General features: G+C 35.0%; 1 protein-coding gene across 1 annotated transcript in view; it reads right to left on the reverse strand.

Annotated features, from left to right (window-relative positions):
* Positions 1-21,154, reverse strand: part of CUNH8orf88 (chromosome unknown C8orf88 homolog) — a 28,476-nt gene extending 7,322 nt beyond the window's left edge. The window contains exons 1-4 of the mRNA XM_033202506.1: positions 21,010-21,154; positions 16,273-16,371; positions 14,612-14,685; positions 6,824-6,899 (exon numbers count right to left, since the gene is read on the reverse strand). Of these exons, the coding sequence (XP_033058397.1) occupies positions 6,824-6,899; positions 14,612-14,685; positions 16,273-16,345 (223 nt within the window). The 5' untranslated portion in view covers positions 16,346-16,371; positions 21,010-21,154. The remainder of the gene's footprint in view (positions 1-6,823; positions 6,900-14,611; positions 14,686-16,272; positions 16,372-21,009) is intronic.
* Between the last annotated feature and the right edge of the window lie 767 nt (positions 21,155-21,921).

The raw sequence follows: 21,921 nt of genomic DNA on the forward strand, positions 1-21,921 counted from the left end.
CATATTTAAAGTGCTGAAATCAAAATATGTGTCAATCAAAAAATCTATACCTGGCCGGGCGCGGTGGCTCAAGCCTGTAATCCCAGCACTTTGGGAGGCCGAGACGGGCGGATCACGAGGTCAGGAGATCGAGACCATCCTGGCTAACACGGTGAAACCCCGTCTCTACTAAAAAAAAATACAAAAATCTAGCCGGGCGAGGTGGCGGGCGCCTGTAGTCCCAGCTACTTGGGAGGCTGAGGCAGGAGAATGGCGTAAACCCGGAGGCGGAGCTTGCAGTGAGCTGAGATCCGGCCACTGCATTCCAGCCCGGGCAACAGAGCGAGACTCCGTCTCAAAAAAAAAAAAAAAATCTATACCTGACAAAAGCTCCTTCAAAAATGAAGCAGAAAGGGAGACATTCACAGATAACCAAATACTGACAGAGTTTACTGCTTGTAAACTTGTCTTACAAGAAATGCTAAAGAGAATCTTTCAGACTTAAAAGATAGTACGCGACTAAAATCCACATGAGGAAATAAAGAACACCAGTAAATGTAACTACACAGGCAAATATAAAAGCATCAATAAATTTTCAGTATGAAATTCATCCTTTTCTCCTACACGATTTAAAAGACAAGTACATAAAAATGCATAATTATAAATCTAGGTCAATAGATGACAGATGTAATTTATGACAATAACAACATAAAGGTGACTTTAGAGATATATATAGGAGCAATGTTTCATATAACATTGGAAGTAAGTTGATATTAATTCAAACTAGTTTGTTATATATTAAATTAATACCCAACATAGCAATTAGGAACATAAAAAATATAGTAAAATAAAAGGAAATAAAAATAGTACACTAGAAAATATCTATTAAACACAAAAAACAGTAATGGAGGAATCAAGTAACAAAAAAAGACATACAGAAGACAAATAGCAAAATGGGAGGATTAAGTCCTTTTAAATCAGTTATTTACATTAAATGTAAATGCACTAAATTTTTCAATTACTATACAAGGCAGAGATTGGTAGAATGAATTTTTAAAAATCATCTCATTATATTCTCTCTACAAGAGACTCATTTTGGATCCAATGACAAAAATAAGTTGAAACTGAAAGACTGTAACAGATATTCAATTCAAGCAGTAACCAAAAGACAGCTGAAGTGAGTATACTAATATTAGACAAAAATAGACATTAAGACAAAAATTATTATAAGAGGCAATGGACATTTATACAATGATAAAAGCATCAATTAATCAAGAAGATATAACAATTATAAGCGCATATATACCCAACAACAGAAAGAAAAACACAGAATTAAGCACAGAAATGGACATTTTAACATTAATAACTGGAGACTACAATATTCCATGCTCAGTATTGGATAGGAAAACTTAACAGAAGATCAACAAGGAAACAGAATGTGAACACTACAACCCAACTAACCTAATTACATATATACAACACTTTACCCAACAACAGCAGAATATACATTCTTCTGAAGCACACATGGAACCAGAGCACGCATGTTTCACACACATGGAACATTCTCTGGGATGAACTCATATGTTAGGCCACAAAACAGTCTCAATTAAATTTAAAAAGATTCAAATCAGACAAAGTATGCCCTACGATGACACTGAAATAAAACTAGAAATCAAAATCAGAAGTAAACTGGAAAATTCACCACTATGTGTAAATTAAAATACACTCTAATACAACCAATGAATCAAAGAATAAACAACAGGGGACTTAGAAAATATGTGACAAATGAAAACAAAGTCACAACATATCAAAATTTATAAGATGCAGCAAAAACAGTGTTCAGAGCATAGTTTATAGCTATACATGTCTTATTAAAAAAGAAAAAATAATATCTAACATTACACATTAAGGAACTGGGAGAAAAGAGCAAACTAAATCAAATACTAGAAAAAATGAACTAAATAATAAAGATCAGAGTGAAGATAAAAGAAATAGAGAATATAAAAACAACAGAGAAAATCAGCAAAACCAAAAGTTGGTTATTTGAAAAGACAAAAACTAACAAACCCTTACCAAGACTGATTAGGAAAAAAATGACTCAAATTACTAAAATCATAAACAACAGTGGTCTTGTATCCTGCAACTTTAATTTATTTTTATTAGCTCTAATAGTTTATGTGAATTCCCTAGGATCTTCTATATATACAGATGCTTCTCAACTTACAATGGAGTTATATCCTAATAAACCTATTTTAAGTTAAAAATAGCAAAAGATGAAAATGCATGGCTAAGAGTGGCACCTTGCTGATGCTGCCCAGCATCATGAGAAAAGTACAGTTTCTACTGAACAGATATTGTTTTTGAACTATCGTAAAATCAAAAAATTATAGGTCAATCCATCCTAATTGGTGATCATCTGTGTAGGACTGTGTTCTCTGTGAATAGAGATGCTTTTACTTCATCTTTCCCAATTTAAATACCATTTATTTCTTTTTCTTGCCTAATTGCTATGGCTAGAACTTTCAACATAACATTGAATAAAAACAGTGAAAGTGGACACCCTTATCTTGTTCTTGATAGCGTGTTTTGTCAAATGCTTTTTCTTCAATTGAGATGATCGTGTGCTTTCCCCTGAATCCTGTTAATGTGGTGTATTATTACTGATTTTGATACGTTGACTCACCCTTGCATTATTGAGATTAATTCCACTTGGACATGATATTACTGATTTTGATATGTTGACTCACCTTTGCATTACTGAGATTAATCCCACTTGGACATGGTATATAATCTTTTTACTATAAACATAGTAAAAAGTTGTTAGTATTTTATTGAGGATTTTTGTATCTATATTTGAAGGGATATTGGCTATAGTTTTCTTTTCTTCTGATGTCTTTGGCTTTGGGTATCAGAATAATACTGGCCTCACTGGAAGTGTTACCCCTCTTCATATTTTTTGGGAATAGTTTGAGGATTAGTGTTAACTGTTCTTTAAATGTTTAGTAGAATTTACTGGTGAGAAGCCATCTAGTCCCGAACTTTTCTTTGTTGGGAGGTTTTTAATTACTAATACAATCTTCTTACTTGCTACAGGTTTGCTCAGATTTTCTATTTCTTCTTGAGTTAGTTTTGGTAAATTCTGTGTTCCTAATAACTTGTATTTTATCTAGGTTATCTAGGTTTTGGCATACAACTAACTGTTCATAATAGTCTCATAATATTTTTCATTTTCATAAATTCATAGTAATGTTCCCCATAAAATAAATTTATTTTATATATGATCAATGAATAATAAAAAGATTACATTTATAATAACATCAAAAAGAATACAGTACTTAGGAATAAATTTAACTAAGGAGGTACATGACTTGTACACTGAAAACTGTAAAATATTGCTAAAATAACTTAAAGAATACCTAAATAGGAAGATTTCTTATGTTTATGGATTATGAGATTTAATGTTGTTAAGTTGGCAATATTCCTCTCGAAGTGATCTACAGATTCAATGCTATCCCTATCAAATTTCTAATGGCCTCTTTTGCAGACATGGAAACATTGATCTTAAAATATCAAATGGAACTGCAAAGACCCCTAAATAGTCAAAACAATTTGGAAAAAGAACAAAGTTGGAAGACTTAACACTTCCCAATTTTAATAGTTACTACAAAGCTATAGTAATCAAAAAAGTGTGATACTGACGTAAGGACAGGCATATAAAACAGGACAACAGAATTAAGAGTCCAGGAATAAACACATTAAACACATACACCTATGGTCAACTGATTTTCAATGAAGGTGCCAAGACCATTCAATGAAAAAAGAATAGCCTGTTTTACAAATTATGATGGGACAAGTGGATACACACACGACAAACAATGAAGCTGGACTTTTATTTCCCATCATATATAAAAATTAACTCAAAATAGATCAAAGACCTAAATGCAAGAGCTAAAACTATAAAACTCTTAGAATGAAACGGGGGTAAATTTTAATGGCCTTAGATTTGGCAATGATTTCTTAGATCTGACACCAAAAACATGAGCAACAAAAGGAAAAACAGTTAAAATTCATCAAAGCTAAAAACATTTGTGCATTAAAACACACTATCAAGAGAACAACACAAGCTCCAGTAGAGAATGAAAAGACAACATATATATATATGCACACAGTGGAAAGAGAACGGTAGCAGGAAGGAGAATAACAGATAATAGATAAGAGTCTAATATCCCGAAGTCTTGCAATTCAATAACAAAGCAACTCAATAACAAACAACCCAGTTAAAATATTGTTAAACAACTTGAATAAAGCATGTATCCAAAAAAGAAATAGAAATAGCCAACAAGCACATGAAAAAACAGTATCATAATCATAAGAAAATGCAAATCAAAACCATAATGAGATACCACTTGTCACCCACTAGGATTGCTTATAATAAAAAGATATAATACCACCAAGAATATTGAGAGATTGGAAACCCTAGTACCTTGCAACTAAGAATGTAAAACGGTAGAATTGCTGTGAAAAACAATTTGGCAGTTCCTTAAAATGTTAAACATAGAACTACCAATGATCCAGCAAGTCGGCTCCTAGGTATATGCCTGAGAGAAATGAAAACAAGTGTTAAGACAAAAACTTGTATGCAAATGTCCACAGCAATATTATTCACAAGAGCCAGAGTGAAAACAACTCAAACGTGTATCAGTTGAGAAATGGATAAACAAAATGTGGCATAATCCACACAATGGAATATTATTTAGTCATAAAAAATAAAGTATTAATAGTGCTAAAACATGATGAACCTTGAAAACCTTATGGAAAGTGATAGAAGCCAGACACAAAAGGTCACATATTGTTCACAAGAGAAAGGTAAATGTGATGGATATCTCAATCACCCTTATTTGATCATTACACATTGTACACAGTAATCAAAATATCACATGCACCCTCAATTATTTTAATTGATATAAAATATGTACAGCTATTATATATCAATTTAAAAAATAAATTGAAAAAAGTGACATATTGTATGATTCCATTTATATGATATGGCCAGATAGCTAAATCCAAAGAGACAGAAATAGATTAGTGTCTACCACACGGCCTAAGTAGAGAAGAGAAAGTAGTAACAGCTTAATGAGTATGAGGTTTCTCTCTAGGGTGATAAAAATGTCCTGGAATTGGAGTGTTGTACAACATTGTGAATGTACTAAATGCCATTTAATTGTATATTTTAAAATGGTTAAATGGTGACTGGGTGAACTCCACTTCAATTTTTTAAAAAAGAAACCAAAGGATTATAAAGGGATATCCCAAGAGAATAGCAAAGGTCCACTCCAGAAAAATAGCTGTACAGCAGTACTAAAGAACAACTAGTCCATATTGGAATAGGATTATGGAGTATTCTGAAAGGAATGTCCCATCTAAGGAAAAAAAGGACTGATATACTTGAGCATAAATAGTATACACAAGTGTGGCAGAGTTGTTGGAGCATTTTAGGAAAAGAGTTAACAATACATAACATAGAAAAATAAGTCAAACATTCACTTTAGAAAAAATGATAAATTGCATAAAAAGGGAGATATGCACCTCTTGGCTAAGCAGTTGTATTTTACACAGCCACAGTAGTATAAAGAGTGAGTGCTGGGCGCGGTGGCTCAAGCCTGTAATCCTAGCACTTTGGGAGGCTGAGACGGGCGGATAGCGAGGTCAGGAGATCCAGACCATCCTGGCTAACACGGTGAAACCCCGTCTCTACTAAAAACTACAAAAAAACTAGCCGGGCGAGGTGGCGGTGCCTGTAGTCCCAGCTACCTGGGAGGCTGAGGCAGGAGAATGCCGTGAACCCGGGAGGCGGAGCTTGCAGTGAGCTGAGATCCAGCCACAGCACTCCAGCCTGGGTGACAGAGCGAGACTCCGTCTCAAGAAATAAATACATAAATAAGAGTGAGTAACATTTTAATTGAAACTTGTGAAATAACTATGTGGTGGGGAGATGAAAGGGTGAAGAACTGAAGGAACTGATGTGAGAGACTTAAGTTCTCATTTACCAAGATAAAACATCAATATAAAGTTTTCAAAAATTGAGAAATGTGGAAATAATTGTATTTAGAAATATGCGGATAAATATCAGAAGAAAAAATTAATGGTCTCTTCATACTTCAAACTTTTAAACTACATACATTAATTGACAAAAATTTGGAAACTAAATTAAATCATTTTATTTTATTTTTAAAATACGTAGTGTGGGAGAGACTATTGGTTCTCCCCTAGAGCAGTTCTTTCTTCTTGTTTCAGTAATAGAATTAACTGTATTGCTAAAGACTATGTTTCCCAGTCTACCCTGCCAGTAGGCACAGTATGACCAAGTTCTGGCAATGTGATGTAAGTGGAAGTACTATGTGCAACTTCTGGGTCATAATCTTAAGGCAAACTTCCTTCCCCTTTTCCTCCTTCCTAATGGCTACACAGGAACATCATGGCAGGAACAGAGGCAGTTATCTTGGAACCATGAGATGGAAGCCATGTGTTGATGGCATAACAATAAGATAAGAGAACAGTGGGAAAATAGAAACTTCACAGGGCAAATTCATTACAACAGTTCAGAATTTTACATGATACAGAAAATCTAGTAATAAACTCCTATCTTGTTTAAGCCATTGTATTCTGGTCTCTCCTTGAAAGCAGTCAAACTGGTAGCCTGACTCATATAGATAAAAATCAATCTAAAAATATATAATAAAATTTCATATAATATAGGTTTGCATCTAAGCGATACAGTAATATTAACTTTATATGAATGCTAAGACATTCAATGATAAAATTGGGAATTATGATAAAATTTTACCTTTTTTAACTGGAGACTGATGCTGCTGTTGTTCATTAAGACCTTGAGAAAAGGCTTGCATTCCATTCGTCTTACACTGTTAAACATGAAGAAAATAAACTTTTTAACTCATGTTTTAAAATTTTATATAATTAGTTTAACTACCCAAAAATATTTTCCTAATAATATATGCATTTAGTAGGACCTAATAAGCAATCATTATAAGTCTGCTTATTTAAAATGAGCAACAAAAACATCTTTCAAAATATATTCACATATATCTACAGTTTTTTGGCATTATTATAATTATTATTGAAAAGGAATATAAAACTAAAGATGAATTTTATTGTCCTAAAGATAAATAATTCCATAGTCATTAAAAGTATTTTTTTCTTGACAAAAATGCCATTCGGAAAAAAAATTTAATTGATGAAAACAACACATTTTTATTCACAAAAATTCTGCAATAATACTATTTACTTTTTTAATCTCTGAAGTAGAGACTGATGTCACTTTATAAGCCTATGGACTGTTTCACCTAATGCCTTGGAAATAAAAGAAATAAGAAAAATTGATGCATCCAATGAGACAAAGAAAATCAGAAACATTGACAGAGCTCTATGTCTTGAAGAGAGATGCCTTAGTGCAGAGTTTTTCCAGTCTCATTTGCAAGACCATCTTTGTTATAAGATTGGCTAAGCTAATCTGATATTTTAAAAATTCATTTTTACCTAAATCCTTTTCTTCTGATCCCATACTCACCAGGACATACTCAGATTCAATTTAGCTTTCCATAAATCTCCCTAGAAGTAAACAATATACCAGTTTTACCAATAAGAGGAACCCAGAACACAATACATCAAGATTTCTCGTTATAAAATAATTGGTGTTCTGATTTTATAAATCAGTTTTATAAACTTGTTTAATACTATCTACCCCTGAGAGATTATCTCCTCTTGTGCTGACAAAAATCAGTTTGCAAACCATCCCTGAATTAAGGTAAATCATGAAAGTAGGTTTCTTTGGAGACATCTATCCTTAAAAATAAATATCTGTGCTCCATCAATCATTGTATTGACAAGTTGTAAACCATTCCTTAAATTTCTGTGAATGCTAAGTACTCTACCTAAAGGCAGTAGGACTAATTATCTAATGCTGACACAATAAAGTCTATGGAGATAATTCCACACTATTGAAACAAGAATGTCATCAGAAAAAAAATCAAGTTTTAGTAGAGCTTTTTAAGTAGAGATAGAAAAAATGGAAAATGCCTAAGATTTGGGTTCTCCAAAGTTCTTCTAGACTATTGTATTTAATTAACTATAAAATGGTATTCTAAAAATTAAAAAAAAGACTATTTCTTACCTCTGGAAATTTTAGCAGATGCACATTTCACTAAGTGTGTAACATCTACTTAAATGCAAGATCTAAAATCAGACTTGAAGGTAAAATTGTACTTTGTCATGTCTGTACATATTAAAAACTTAAAATACTGATTATTTCAAATAGCATGTAAAAAGTACACCTACAAAAAGTTTTATACAGTGATTATCTATATGTTATCTCATTTAATTATAATCCTATAAGGAATAAAGCAAGTGTTATGATCACTATGTTATAGGGAAGGGAAATCAGACCAGAAAAGTTTGGTGACCAAGCCAAAAGTACACAGATAAGAAACAGCTGAGCTAGGTTTTGAAACTCAAGGCTACTATGTAAATTTGTGAAGGGTATACATCTAAAGGGTTATCATTCACTACATAAATGTTGTATATTTTCTAGCAGATAGCAGCAAAGTATCTTACTCAAAAAAAATGTGTATTTTCTATAATTTTTCATTCCTCTTCTAATTCTTGCAAAGTTGCCAAATGGGTAGTAGTGGACCTGTTAAACTCATCCATTTAACAAACACAGAGTGCCTATGACATGACAAGCACTGTGCTTTGTGTCAGGAAATACAAAGATGAACATGACATTCCAGTATCTGTTCTCAGAGACTCACAAACTAAAAGGCAGAAAAATAAAAGAGCAAATCATAATAAAATCTGAGAAGCTCTGTAATAAAGATATGCAGAAAGTACAATAAGAGGACTGAGTCAGGGTATCAAACCTGGCTTAGAAATGCCAGGAAAGGCTTTACATAGGAGATGATGCTTATACTGACTCTTGAAGGATCAGTAGGAGTTAGACTGGCAAGCTAATGAAAAATTAATGTTTATGGAATAAAAGAATAGCCTTGTACTGAAGAGCATAGGAAAATATGGCTAGTTCAGGAAATGGAAAAGGTTAAACAGAGGGGTAAAGCAGGATAAGCATCAAGTTTCTTACAATTTTATTCAAATCAAGTGCTCTTTGTAATGGTACAATTCCCCAATATGCATGCTCAGAAGTTCTATTTAGACTTTTTGTATTTTTTTGAGACAGTGTCTCACTCTGTCACCCAGGCTGGAGTACAGTGCCACGATCATAGGTCACTGTAACCTTGAACTCCTGAGCTCAAGTCATCCTCCCAACTCAGCCTCCTGAGGAGCATGGACTACAGGCATATACCACCATACCCAGCTACTTTTCAAAAGTTTTTGTAGAGACAAGATCTTGCTACATTGCCCAAGCTGGTCTCAAACTCCTGGGCTCAAGTGATCCTTCCACCTCAGCCTTCCAAAGTGCTAGGACTACAAGTGTGAGCACCCCACCTGACCCTTTTATATTCTATAGCAAGAATGTTCCCAGCCTCTGTCACTCATCTTAAACAAATGTATACCACTGAGATCAGGAAAGAGAATAAGAAGAGACAAATGCATATCACTCTCCATTCCTGGAATGAAAAGTTAAAGTGCGATATTTCTAGGCAACATCAAAAGACAAAAGGTAAACAGGAAAAAAAATTACAATTCGTATCTTAAATAGTTTCACCTAAAAGAGCTCCCAGGAAACAATTTAAAAAAAATAAAAAAGCCTATAGAAGAGAATGGGCAAAGGACAAGAAATGGTAACACAGAGGAGAGGAAATCCAAATGACTCTGAAACAGATCAAAGTTAGCCACAAATTCTTGATACTCTTCTCATCAAGAGGTAAATTCTGTATCTCCTTCACTTAAATCTTGGCAAGATCTATGACTGCTCCTACCAATATACATTTCAGAAGTGACAAGAGTGCTAGTTTCCACTCCCAGATATTAAGAGGCTGGCAACTTCTATCTCCTGTCCCTTTGAACATTAGTCTTGGAACCCACACGTAGTGTTATAAGAAGCCCAAGCCACTTGGAAAGGCCATTTGTAGGTGCTCATTCCAGTTCATAGTACCAGCTGAGCTCCAAGCCAATGGCCAGTATTAACTGACAGCCATGTGAGTGAGTCATTTTCATCATCCAGTCCAGTCAAGCCTTTAACTGTCCTAGATGCTATCTGACTTCAACTACATGACTATACTAAAGTGAGATATGGCCAGCTGAGTTCAGTCATCCCAGGAGACCATGAAAGAAAACAATAAGCTGTTGTTTTAAGCCAAAATTTTCAAATACTTTGTTATGAAGAAATAATGAAAAACAGGTTAAAGAAAGTTGTTCATAAAGGAAGATAATACCAGACAGAGCCATGGATTTACACAAAGAAATAAAAAGTTCTGGAAAGTCAATAAATAAAAGTAAAATAAAATTCTTTCAGTTTTTAAAGTTAAAAGATAACACAGAAAGAAAAAAACATTAGTAATGATTGTATGTTTACAGTCCAAACAAAAGTAAAATTATCATCATAATAAGCACAAGAACAGAAGGGTGGTCTCCATAAAAAGTTACTAGATCTAATAACTGAGTTTAACAAAATCACTATACAAAATCAATTATATTTCTAAACCCTAGCAACCAACCAGTAAAATTTAAAATTTACAAAAAAATACCATTTACAATACTATCGAAATATCTGAAACACTTACAAATTGTATAAATGATGTTCAAAAGCTCTATGCTGGAAAATACAAAGAATCAAGGGATATGTCAAGTTAACAGATCATAAGATGTCAATTCTTCCCATATTAATCTATAAATTCAATCAAAATGCCAATAGACTTTTTGTAGAAAATGACAAGCTCACTTAAAATTTATATACAAATACAAAAGACCTAGAATTGTAAAGATAAATTTTAGAAACAAAGTTAGTGACCTTTCATAACCTGGTTTTAAGACTTATCATAAAGCTACAGTAGACTATAAAGTGTAATATTAACATAAAGGTAGACATAAATCAACAGAACATAATAGAGTTTTGAAATAAATTAATGCATGTGTGATATACCGGTTTTTCAAGGAACTTTTGCAGTTCAATAATAAAAAGACAACTCAAATAACAGAAATAAGCAAAAAGACATGAACAGGCACTCCGACAAAAAATAAAAATTTAAAGAAAGTAACAGGCTGGGCGCGGTGGCTCAAGCCTGTAATCCCAGCACTTTGGGAGGCCGAGACGGGCGGATCACGAGGTCAGGAGATCGAGACCATCCTGGCTAACACGGTGAAACCCCGTCTCTACTAAAAATACAAAAACTAGCTGGGCGAGGTGGCGGGCGCCTGTAGTCCCAGCTACTCGGGAGGCTGAGGCAGGAGAATGGCGTAAACCCGGGAGGCGGAGCTTGCAGTGAGCTGAGATCCGGCCACTGCACTCCAGTCCGGGAGACAGAGCGACACTCCGCCTCAAAAAAAAAAAAAAAAAAAAAAAAAAAGAAAGTAACAGGAAAAGAAAAACACAGATGTCAGAGAAGTTCATGATAAGATGCTCAATCTCACTAAACATTAAGAAAATGTTAAATACAATGAGATACCACTACTCACACACTAAAATGGCTAAAAATAAAAAGATCGACCATACTAATGTTGGCAAGGCTGTGAAGCATCTGGAGCTCCCTCATATTACTGATGGAGCTCCCTCATATTACTGATGAGAAGGTAAAATGGCACAACCATTTTGGAAAACATTTTATGATATCTTATAAAGCTAAACAAACTTACTATATGATCTATCAATTCCACTCCAGGACAGTATGTGTATTTCCACACAAAGATTTGTACATGATAGTCTATAGTAGCATTACTCATAATATCCAAAAACTAGATACAATCCAATGTTCATCAACTGATTAATAAACAAATTGTTGTATATTTACAGTAGGATATTATTCCACATTTAAAAAAAAACTACTGATATATACAACATGAAAGGATCTCATAAACATAATGCTGAGCAAAAGAACCCCAGCACCAAGGAATACACATTATATTTTTCATTTATATGAAACTCTAGAACAGTAAAAACTAACTTATCTATCATTAAAAGAAGCAGATCAGTGGACGTATGGGGCAAGAAGGAGGGCAAGGGGTTAGTGTTAAGCGTAAGTGTTAAATTATTGCAAGGGGATATAAGGACATTTTGGAGGAAGATGGAAGATTTTCATTGTGGGGTTCATTACATAGAATAAATATTTCTCAAAACTCATTGAACAAATGAGTTCACTTTACTATATGTAAACTATACCTCAACAACGGTGGTTTGAAAATATATCAAGTATCTCTGACACAGATTCTACTAGCGTTTGCATTATAACTGAAGCAGCAGACACAATTGTACATTTAGAAGTAATTTAACTGCACAATTTGATTTTTCTCTATAAAACTGCAATGTTAACATATTAATTTTTTACATATAAAGTAAAAGAAGGCCAATGGTTCCAAAAAGTAATGAAAATTACTGTTACATTTAATTAGGGAAATGTTAGCTGCTAGAACAAATAAAACATTTCTATGACTTATAGAAAACTCATAATAAAGCCAGAATAATTAAGACATCATGATATTGATTATACAGAGATAAAATATGATCACTAGAACAAAGAGCCCAGAAAAGATATGTGTATATGAAAAATTATTATATAATTAAGATTCCACTGATTTATAGGATGAATTATTCAATAAATTATGCTTTACAATCAGTTGCTTATAGAAGAAAAACTAGATTTCTATCTTACACCATCCAAAATATCACCTTTAGGTAGACTACACACCTAAATATGAAAGCAAAATTTCAAAGCTTTTGGAAGAATATATAGGAAAATATCTTTTAATTTTGGAAATGGGAAGACTTCTTAAAAGTGAAATTCTAAAGAAAAACATTGATAATATCATTACATTAATATTTAAAACTTTTAAACAAAAAATGCCTCACAAAAAATAACTCTCTAACAGACCATATTCCTGGAAAAGAAAATATTTTTACGCAAATAAGAAAAACAATTAGAATGCAGAACATATTTTAAAGGCATATAAATCAAAAAGAAGAAAATCCAGGAAAAATGGGATAATAATATGACTTGGCAATTCACAAAAGAAGAAATCCAAATGGTCAAACTAAACATATGAAAAGATGCTCTACTTCACAAGTAATAGAGAATTAAAAATTAAAACCAACCAAAATATATAATTTCTCATCTACTGTCTCACCCAATGTTCAAGTCTGACAATAGTAAGTGAGGACGTAGAAAAATCAGAGCCCCTGTTCATACAAATTGCTTTGAAGAGTAATTTGGCAGCATCTAAAAGTTGAAATTAATAATACTTAGTAATTCTACTCTAATTTTATGCCACAGAAAACTTCTCAAACATATAAAAATGAAATATATAGATGGCAGTCATAATAGCATTTATTATAATATAGAAACAAGTGCCCATCAACAGAAAATGGAAAAAAATGTGGTATAGTCCCATATATTAAAAGATTATTCTATATCAGTTCATATTTAACTGCTTTATTCATTGTAAAGTTGCCTAGTATTCCATTTACAAATATACTTATGATTGTGCATGCATAGTCTATTTGTGGATAAGAAATAGTAACGAGAGGCTGGGCACTGTGGCTCAAGCCTGTAATCCCAACACTTTGGGAGGCCAAGGCAGGCAGATCACCTGAGGCTGGAAGTTCAAGACCAGCCTGGCCAATATGGTGAAACTCCACCTGTACTAAAAATACAAAAAAAAAAAAATTAGCTGGGTGTCGTGGCGGGTGCCTATAATCCCAGCTACTCAGGAGGCTGAGGCAGGAGAATCGCTTGAACCCTGGAGGCGGAGGTTGCAGTGAGTCGAGATCGTGCCATTGCACTCCAGCCTGGGCAACAAGAGAGAAACTCTGTCTCAAAAACAAAACAAAACAAAACAAAACAAAAAAGACAGAGAGAGAAAGAATTAGTATCTAGGTAAGAAACTGATACAATGCATCTGGATAAGAAACTGGTGCAATGCTTACTTCTGATCAGAGGAACTAGGAGACTGCGACAGAGATTGGAGGGAAACTTTTCAATAAATGTCATTTTGTATATTTTGAATTTTAAACTTTGTGACTAATTTACTTAGTCAAAAAATTAAAATTTGTAATAAAATGTTAAAGCAAAGATGACAAAATCCTATTTACGTAAAACAAATTAAACAATTCTATTTATCATAGCAAAAGTACAAATATATTCATGAAAAAAAACTGAGGACGGTTATCTATGGGCAGGATGGGAAGGAAATAGGATGGTAGAAGCATATATATAGGGTTTGTAACTATATGTTAAGTTTTTTTCTTTAAACCTTTTAAAAGCAAATATAGCAAAATGTTTAGACTTAAAAATGCTGGGTGACAGATAAATGGGTGTTACATTCTCTTTAACATATGTACATAAATTTTTAAAAAGTATATAAAGCATAGTGTCTGGCACACAATAACCATCTAACACATGTTACTTTCCAACCTATAATATTTCTTTTTGTTATAATTTCAAAAACTTACTCTGCTAACTCCACTTTGTATGCACTGAGTGTTGCATGGATATTCATTTTGAAAGTTGAAAGGGAACACTGCTCCTGTTAGGAGAGGAAGAAAACGATTTTATATATCTATTATTTTGATGTTGCGTTAAAAGGATGGGCATACAAACATAAAAAGAGTTCAGAGATAAGAGTTCACAGTCTATTTTAAAAGACAAGCTCATATATAATGACTATAATACAATTTGATAAGCAGTAAGCTTATTGAGAGATTTAGAGAAAGTACTACGCCAAACAGAGTGGATTTGGGGTATCACATAGGTTTCACAACATGAAGTAATTAAATCTGAATCTAAAAGAAAAAGTAAATTATTCCTTTAGGGATCTGAGATGGCCAGGGAGTATATAAGTGTGTTAAGAAACACCAAAATTATTTTCTGATTTACTAGACTTTTCTGCCTAATAATCCCCTACTCTCTTGTCTGGATCTTAAGAAGGTACAACCAAATAAGATACCGGGGCCACCTGCCCACCTTGTATCCCCTCTCATTCTCATTCTCCATGTAACTATGTTGGAGAGAAATCAGTGAAAAATTGGATCTTCAGAGATGAAGTGGGGTGGGAGTTGCTGGAAAAAGTCTGGTCACAGAAAAGAGCTGCTGCAATGGTTTTACATTCTTTCCTTTAGGATAAAATTTGAGACTTGACCCTACACAACCACTTCCACTGCATCAGAAGTATACAGAATCAGCATTACTCAGCTATGGTCCCAGAAGATCCATTAATTTCACTTATCTGACATAAGTCACAGGCATATTGAGAGCAAACATGACCAAAGTGGAGATTATCTTCCTTGAAGGATCCAATGATGGGAATATGAACACAGGATCGAAACTGGAGCCTCTTCTACCTTTTTTGCTTCATCTGTAAACTCAATAAAATATCTGTATTTTCCCATTTCTAAGTAGTAAGTTAATGCAGCTGAATACATAGACTAAGAAAAAGTTTAAAAAGTTGTATGTGTATCATCTAAAGTAGACACAGAAGCCATTCTAGCAATAAGTAATGAATACAATTAAAAGACTAATACTCCAATTTAGAAGTTAAATACTAGGTATTTCAGGAGTTTGTCCAAAGAATATCGTCATAGATAAAAGAAAAACATTTTAGAATGTTTAAAATAGATTTTTTGAAATTAGATCTGTTCCATTTCAAACACAGCTATAACCTCTATCAGAGTAAAAGTATGACACAACTACTACAGAACCTTTAAGATTTATGCTAATTTTTTTGGCATTTGAGTATGTCGTTATTCTTTTAAAAGGTTAAACTGTCTCTCCAGCATGATTGCCCTGCAGTGATCATAATCACAGGGCACAATTTTTACTGGGTGTATCACTCTGACCAGAAGCCAGAAGCCTACGAAAATGAGACATGAAAAAAACCACACACACAAAAAATTACTTTTAGTCAAGGGTTATTCTTCCTACCTTTGTTGGTCTGGTAGACTACAGATTGGTAGGTAAATAAGAATCTTTTTCCTTCAGTAATACTTATAAACTCTTAGTTTTCATTATTTCTTTAAATATCCACCTGAAACAATTGCTTTATATATTATTTAGCTTTTCAAATACTAGTCATTAATACATTAATATTTAAGGAACTGTATAATCTATTACTCACCTGGGGGAGAAGTCAGATGACGAACAGGTCTTGCTGGTTGAAGCGGTTTACCAATTAATTTTTTGGTTTCCATTGTCACAAAGACCTTGAGGTTCCATACTAGAAGATGAAAAAATACATTTTTATCTTTTGGACGAAATAATCAAGATGCTTTACATATATGCAAATAACCACATCTTTTTTTAAGATGCCTATTTTACAAGTTAAAGTGGAAAATACAAACACATAAAAGCATTTAATATGCAATACTCAGACTCCTTTTATAGCATTTGTCACAGTTAAACATTCTCTCTTTAAAACATTTTCTTTCCTTAACTTTACTGACTCTATATTTCTTTTTGTTTTTCTTTTCTTTTGAGGCAGAGTCTCACTCTGTCACCCAGGCTGGACTGCAGTGGCACAATCATAGCTCACTTCAACTTAAAGCTCCTGGGCTCAAGAGATCCTCCTACCTCAGCCTTCCAAATAGTTGGGATTACAGGCATGAACCACCAGGACCGGCTAATACATTTTTTTTAAAGATGGGGTCTCACTATGTTGCCCTGGCTATGTTCTTTTGGTTTGTTTCCCATTTCTTTGATTGCCTCTTCTAACTTCCTTAGCTGATTCCTCTTCTTCTATCTTTCTTCCAAATTTGGCTTTGGTCTTCTTAGCTAAAACTCATCTACGCTCATGGCTGCAACTTCCCATCTACATGATAAATATGCCCTAATTTATACTTCCAGAATCCACTTTTCTTTTAAACTCAAGTTCTATTTTTCTCATTGTCTAATAATATTTCAATTTATATATTATCACAGGTGCCTCAAATTCAACATATCTAAAATCTAATTAATAACTTTAACTCCTGTATTCCTTTAAAGTCATCACCAACTCCCTTGGACCACACTTGATAAAACTGCCTTCAATTTGATGGGTTAAATTAGAGCCTCTGATTCCAATATCAGTCTTTAATTTCTGTTCATGCTACTTCCAAAATATTAATGTTATTTTATTTCATCATATATTTGGACATTCAGGTGTTTTGTCTATAGTTTCCTCACTATCTCGGCTGTTCTTCTTCCAAATAGCTATTTATCTGTCAAGACCAAGATCAAGCTCTTGCCACTTCCTTGGAAAATATCCCCCTGGCTCAACAGGTAAGGTTAAATAAAATAGTCTACATGAAATTCTCTAATAATAAAATAATAATAGCAATAATAATAATTCTTCCTTCCTTACATTCCTCCTCCACTGGTCCCTACTGTATTTTATCAATTTTCTTAAAATATATCATATAAATATATTACATGTCTACTTGATTGGACTATCAGTTGAGGCCACAAAAACCAGACCTTATTTATTTTTGTATTCTAGTATCTGCAACATAGATTTATTAAATAAACTCTATAAATGTTAAGTACATCATCATTGCAACTAAAATCTAACACCTGTATGGGAGACAAAATTTCCACATTTTGATGCCCATCAAGACAAAGTCAAAAACAAAACTCCACTTGATTTTGCACCTGCTTATCCAGAAATAATTGTAACCATATGATATTAAGCAAATTATAAGTCTAAGTGCCTATTTCCCCAAGTATAAGATAGAGATAGTAACCCTTTAAGTTCCCAGAAATGCTTTATCCTATTTTTAAAATATCTTTGGACATGTATAATTCAAATGTTAAAATTATAAACTTATAAACAACCTCTCAAAATTAGGAATGATAACTAAGCACCCAAAAGTTACTATTTGGAGATACCCAGCAAGTACTTCAAGTTAATACTAACCCAGCTTTGTAATGTGTCTGTTAACTAGTATTTCAACGTGGCAATTAACAACCTCTAAACAAAGCTAATGCTCTCTATACTTTTTGTGCAATACAACTGGATATAACAAGATGTTAAAAAAAGTTATAAGCACAAGTAGAAAAAATACTTCAAATAAATAGTTACTAATATTTTCTACGTGGAAGAGTATATTTAAAATAAGGACCAAAAAGCAACCTAATATACATCGCTTTATTTGATATTTATCCTATTTATTTTAGTTAAGACCCCAATACTAGTATGTAGTAACTTTCCATCCTATTCCCCACATGAAACTAGTGAATCAGAATACAATAGAATAGAGTACTTTGGCAAACACTTCGTTGTTTTTCATTGCTCAGCTGAAATTTAGTTGTAGGTTGTTAAATCTTTTCCAATTGCTGAGCAAGGCAAATCCACAGTATTCAAACTAGGGATTTTCAAGAGTTGGGGATTACAGAACTCCATTATATGACGTTGCAACACAAGTAAAGAAATAAAAAATAAAGCTCTTTTGGTGCCACCTACCCTTCAATTTACAGTAGGAAAGATACAGCAATGGCTCCTTGTATATAAATCCACATCAGTCAAGGAAATTAGAAAAGATGGTGTCATTCAGTACTCTGTTTAGTACTTTTTTTTTTTTTTAAGTAAACTATGCCTGCATGGAAATACTGACATTATAGGGGACAAGTTTGGGATTACAATGCATACTACGTCCCACTATCATGTTAATTAATGAAAAACGTTAAGTATTTATAAAATTAATTATTATTGTAAAACTGATTCACAGGATTATAATTAAGGCAGAAACCGAAACCTAATTCTCAGTTTAGTTAAAAATAATAGACTTAACTGCACTACAAAGTCATTATACTAAATAAATTCAGTCTTAAACTCTAATGCCTCATTCATCCATGGAATGTAGAGATCAAAAAGTTTCCCTTGAAGCTACTGGTACTACCTAGAGTAGGCATGTATGATGTCAACTATTCAAAGCACAGTTACAAAATAAACAGAATCCTGCCTACAACATTGGGTAGCAAGTAGCCAATCATAAGGTTGTAAAATGTAAATTTAAAAATGTAAATGTATAGTTTTGTGGTATAAATGTTTTTTAAAGGATATTTTGATCCGATGTCTCCAAAAAACTTTCTATTAACACATGCTGAGAAATGGCTGCTGATAGTGTTTTTCAAGTTCACACGCACTTAACAAATCATCTTTAAAGGCCAAGTTGTATGAATAGAATATTGGTAAATTAGTTATTTACAGTTGCTATTCTACATCTGGCAATACTAACTATATCTTAGGTTCCTTTTCTGTTTTAAAAAATTTACCTAAGTATGAATCTTCAGGCCTTATCAGTCCTGATATTACCAATAAACCTAGAATTGTCCAAAATACAATGGGATAATAAGCAGATATACTTACCAATGTGGCCAAAATCTTATTAATCTAATTTTTTGATTAAGATGCATTTTTAAGGTCCTACTACATACTAAATATAATATCATTTAATTTTGAGCCATATATGAACTGTGGGAGAAAATTATTATTAGTCCCACTTTACAGACAAGAAACCTGAGGCTCAGAAAAATAAGAGACATGCCCAAGTCCACACAGCTACTAAGTGCTAGATGTTAGGATTTGACTACAAAGTTCACACCTTTATATCAAAACTTGCCTATTTGTTACATAAAAGAAAGATAACTGACTGTCCACTTATTACATGTGGACACTGCGTGTACAGATTTAAAAATTAATGTGAAAAGTAACATTTATTTATAAGGCCATGCAGAATAAATTGGTATATGCTAGTAATATCCATTTCCTCAATTTACCATTTTTCTTAGAATACTAAATAAATTAGGGAGTACTGTGCTATCCTCATGCTACAGACGTGGTATACTGCCATACTAACCAGAGGTCACAGCATATGAAACATACTATGCAGTGGTTTTAGAAGCTGAGTACTATACTTAAACTCCAATATAAATTCTAGTCTTCTTTGAAAAGTACTCATGCTTCTGCTGCCGTTGAGAAATAAGATCATATGAAGTGAAATGATGAAATGAAAAGACCATATTTGCATTTACCTTGTGTGTATTTCCCATATGATAACCAGATAAAATTTCATCTAAATTTCCAACTTCAAAACATTACAAAGTTAGGATTCCTTGAAACCAAATGCTGCTTGTAAGTAAACTGCTCACACTGACAAAATGATAAAGAGAAACATACAGGAAATATCGGGGAGTAAGAAATAAACCACCTATGACTCAAGTGGTGAAAGACATTTCACGTTCCACGTACCTAGTTGCACTATTAAGGAAAAATTAAAATGAAAATATCAAAAACCTAGAAGTTAGGAGAGTTCCAACATATTTTCCATTTCATGCCTTCTGTTTATAACTCATTTAATTGTTTGTTTGGTCTATTTGAGGGATTTCTCAAAACAAACACAATTTAACATTTAGATGGCCTAAAGGTGTTTGTGATTACTTTAGTCATGTAACTGTCCCTTCTGTAGCTTTGACTAAAGCACCAGCAATGTAAACCTTGTGCCACCGGGTGTAGGGGGGCAAATCGTCTTGAAAGCCTCCCACCGCCTGGGTGCTGGGGCAGAGCCAAGGGGAGCTGTGTACTTAGCTCCTTTTTTGGCGATAGCTTTGGTCTCGGCCACTTGCCCCTCTATCGGGCTCCCCCGGCCCCCTACACTTTCCTTCCCCTCATCCGACGCGCTCGCTCCCATCCCACTCCCACTTCAGGGTCCACAGGAGACTGAAGGGGCCCTCAGAGATTTCCCGACCCACCTCAGAGCTTCTCTCCCTCGCCTCAACTTTCCCAGGGGTCGGGCCTGGGAGACGGCGCCCACCCGCCTCCTCCACACCGCGGGGCCCGACTTCCGTCCCCCAGTGTCGCTCATCCTCCCCAGCCACTTACCGACTCAAGATCCACGAGGATTTCGAGACAGCAGCGTCGCCGCGCTCAGCCCAGACGCGGAGGCCGAGCGCCCCGCTGCCCGTCGGGGAACGGCTCCTGCCGCTGGTCCGCTGGCTGACCGCGGTGGCGGCGGCGGGGGGCGGGGCGGGAGGCGGCTCCGAGGGGCACGAGGCGGGCCCAGGGCGGGCGCGGGGCGCGGGGCGTGGCCTCGGGGGCTGAGCCTCGAGAGCCGCCGCACGCCCGCGAGGGTAGAACCGTTAAAAAGGTGGCGCGCGCGCTTCCCCGGGCGCGCTAGGCGCGTGGGTTTCGGTCTGCGCCGCCGGGAACCAGTTGTCGAGGTCAGGAGGCCGCGAGTGAGGCGCTGCTGACAGCCTAGCCCTGCGCGCCCTCGTGAACGGCCTTCGGGACCCCAGACCGTGGCCCTGCTTGTGCGAAGACTAGGAGGCGCCAGGCGGGCCGCCTGCTGGGGGCTTGGCGGCGGGTTCCAGGCAGGGTCTGTGAGGGAGGCCGCCTCTGTGAGGGAGGCCGCCTCTGTGAGGGAGACCGCCTCTGTGAGGGAGACCGCCGTCGTGCTGACGACTGAGTACACCCCACTCTTCTCCCCTGTCAGAGCTGCTGGCAGGCCCAGCTTTCCCCTTGGTCCATTTAGTGGGTGCCGGGATTCGGGTTGGCAGGGAGGAAGATGTTTGAGACATGGTTTACCTCAGACAGGGATACAGCGTTTCACACAGACTGCCATCCTGAAAGGAACAAAATGAATTAAGTCAACTCCATCCTAATCATTTCTTTTTCATCTTCACCTTGAATCCTTTTGCTCGTTTTTCATTATCTTTGAGTGTCCCTAGAGGGGGACTGTCTGCCTGTACTGAGGGACGTGGAGGTGGCAGTGCCTCACGTCCCCAAGCACAAAAA

This window comes from Trachypithecus francoisi, unplaced genomic scaffold (assembly GCF_009764315.1).
Source record: "Trachypithecus francoisi isolate TF-2019V2 unplaced genomic scaffold, Tfra_2.0 Lachesis_group7, whole genome shotgun sequence".
NCBI lineage: Eukaryota > Metazoa > Chordata > Mammalia > Primates > Cercopithecidae > Trachypithecus > Trachypithecus francoisi.